This window comes from Blennius ocellaris (genome assembly GCF_963422515.1).
Source record: "Blennius ocellaris genome assembly, contig: SCAFFOLD_312, whole genome shotgun sequence".
NCBI classification, from domain to species: Eukaryota; Metazoa; Chordata; class Actinopteri; order Blenniiformes; family Blenniidae; genus Blennius; species Blennius ocellaris.
Genome location: NW_027662308.1, coordinates 1 through 2,500, shown reverse-complemented (window position 1 = coordinate 2,500; position 2,500 = coordinate 1). Strand labels below are relative to the sequence as shown.

General features: G+C 56.8%; 1 protein-coding gene across 1 annotated transcript in view; it reads left to right on the top strand.

Annotated features, from left to right (window-relative positions):
• LOC308147876 (mitochondrial carnitine/acylcarnitine carrier protein-like) overlaps positions 1 to 2,496 on the top strand; it is a gene marked incomplete at its 3' end in the record, with an annotated part of 10,126 nt that extends 7,630 nt beyond the window's left edge. The window contains 3 exon segments of the mRNA XM_080521251.1: positions 2,140 to 2,154; positions 2,157 to 2,195; positions 2,198 to 2,496. Of these exon segments, the coding sequence (XP_080377377.1) occupies positions 2,140 to 2,154; positions 2,157 to 2,195; positions 2,198 to 2,496 (353 nt within the window).
• Positions 2,497 to 2,500: the final 4 nt, after the last annotated feature.

The window sequence follows — 2,500 nt, the reverse complement described above, 5'->3', positions numbered from 1 at the left end:
CTACGGTGGTACGGTCGCTAGTGGTACGGTCGCTACGGTGGTACGGTCGCTAGTGGTACGGTCACTATGGTGGTACGGTCGCTAGTGGTACGGTCACTACGGTGGTACGGTCGCTAGTGGTACGGTCGCTGAGTGGTACGGTCACTACGGTGGTACGGTCGCTAGTGGTACGGTCACTACGGTGGTACGGTCGCTAGTGGTACGGTCGCTACGGTGGTACGGTCGCTAGTGGTACGGTCGCTAGTGGTACGGTCGCTAGTGGTACGGTCACTACGGTGGTACGGTCGCTACAGTGTTACGGTCGCTACAGTGGTACCGTCGCTAGTGGTACGGTCACTACGGTGGTACGGTCGCTAGTGGTACGGTCACTACGGTGGTACGGTCGCTACAGTGGTACGGTCGCTACAGTGGTACGGTCGCTAGTGGTACGGTCACTACGGTGTACGGTCGCTACGGTGGTATGGTAATACGGTCGCTACGGTGATACGGTCGCTACGGTGTACGGTCGCTACGGTGGTATGGTGGTACGGTCGCTACGGTGGTATGGTGATACGGTCACTACGGTGGTACAGTCGCTACGGTGGTATGGTGGTACGGTGATACGGTCGCTACGAGGGTATGGTGATATGGTCACTACGGTGGTACGGTCGCTAGTGGTATGGTCGCTACGGTGGTATGGTCACTACGGTGATATGGTGGTACGGTCGCTACGGTGGTATGGTCACTACGGTGATACGGTGGTACGGTCGCTACGGTGGTATGGTGATACGGTCACTACGGTGATACGGTCGCTACGGTGTATGGTGGTACGGTCGCTACGGTGATACGGTCGCTACGGTGGTATGGTCGCTACGATGGTATGGTGGTACGGTCGCTACGGTGATACGGTCGCTACGGTGGTATGGTGGTACGGTCGCTACGGTGATACGGTCGCTACGGTGGTATGGTGGTACGGTCGCTACGGTGATACGGTCGCTACGGTGGTATGATGGTACGGTCGCTACGGTGATACGGTCGCTACGGTGGTATGGTGGTACAGTCGCTACGGTGATACGGTCGCTACGGTGGTATGGTCGCTACGGTGGTATGATGGTACGGTCGCTACGGTGGTATGGTGGTACGGTCGCTATGGTGATACGGTCGCTACGGTGGTATGGTGGTACAGTCGCTATGGTGATACGGTCGCTACGGTGGTATGTCGCTACGGTGGTATGATGGTACGGTCGCTACGGTGGTATGGTGGTACGGTCGCTACGGTGATACGGTCGCTACGGTGGTATGGTCGCTACGGTGGTATGGTGGTACGGTCGCTACGGTGATACGGTCACTACGGTGGTATGGTGGTACAGTCGCTATGGTGATACGGTCGCTACGGTGGTATGGTCGCTACGGTGGTATGATGGTACGGTCGCTACGGTGGTATGGTGGTACGGTCGCTACGGTGGTATGGTGGTACGGTCGCTACGGTGATACGGTCGCTACGGTGGTATGGTCGCTACGGTGGTATGATGGTACGGTCGCTACGGTGGTATGGTGGTACGGTCGCTATGGTGATACGGTCGCTACGGTGGTATGGTGGTACAGTCGCTATGTGATACGGTCGCTACGGTGGTATGGTCGCTACGGTGGTATGATGGTACGGTCGCTACGGTGGTATGGTGGTACGGTCGCTACGGTGATCGGTCGCTACGGTGGTATGGTCGCTACGTGGTATGGGTGTACGGTCGCTACGGTGATACGGTCACTACGGTGGTATGGTGGTACAGTCGCTATGGTGATACGGTCGCTACGGTGGTATGGTCGCTACGGTGGTATGATGGTACGGTCGCTACGGTGGTATGGTGGTACGGTCGCTACGGTGATACGGTCGCTACGGTGGTATGGTCGCTACGGTGGTATGATGGTACGGTCGCTACGGTGTATGATGGTACGGTCGCTACGGTGGTATGGTGGTAACGGTCGCTATGGTGATACGGTCGCTACGGTGGTATGGTCGCTACGGTGGTATGGTGGTACGGTCGCTATGGTGGTTCCTGAGGTGTGTGTGTGTGTGTGTGTGTGTGTTGTGTGTGTGTGTGTGTGTGTGTGTGTGTGTGTGTGTGTGTGTGTGTGTGTGTGTGTGTGTGTGTGTGTGAGCAGCAGCAGAGGGCAGGTATGGCGCCTGCTGGACGTCCTGCAGACGCTGCTGAGGGAAGAAGACCCGCCGCGCTTTATAAAGGCTTCAACGCCGTCTTCCTCAGAGCCTTTCCCTGCAAACGCAGTGAGAACCTGACCTCCACCTGCTGCACCTGCTACACCTGCTGCACCTGCTACATCTACTCCACCTGCTACATCATCTACATCTACTCCACCTGCTACACCTGCTACACCTGCTGCATCTGCTACATCTGTTACATCTACTACACCTGCTACATCTACTACACCTGCTACATCTGCTACACCTGCTACACTGCTACATCTGCTACATCTGCTACACCCTCCAGTCTGCACTCATGAACCC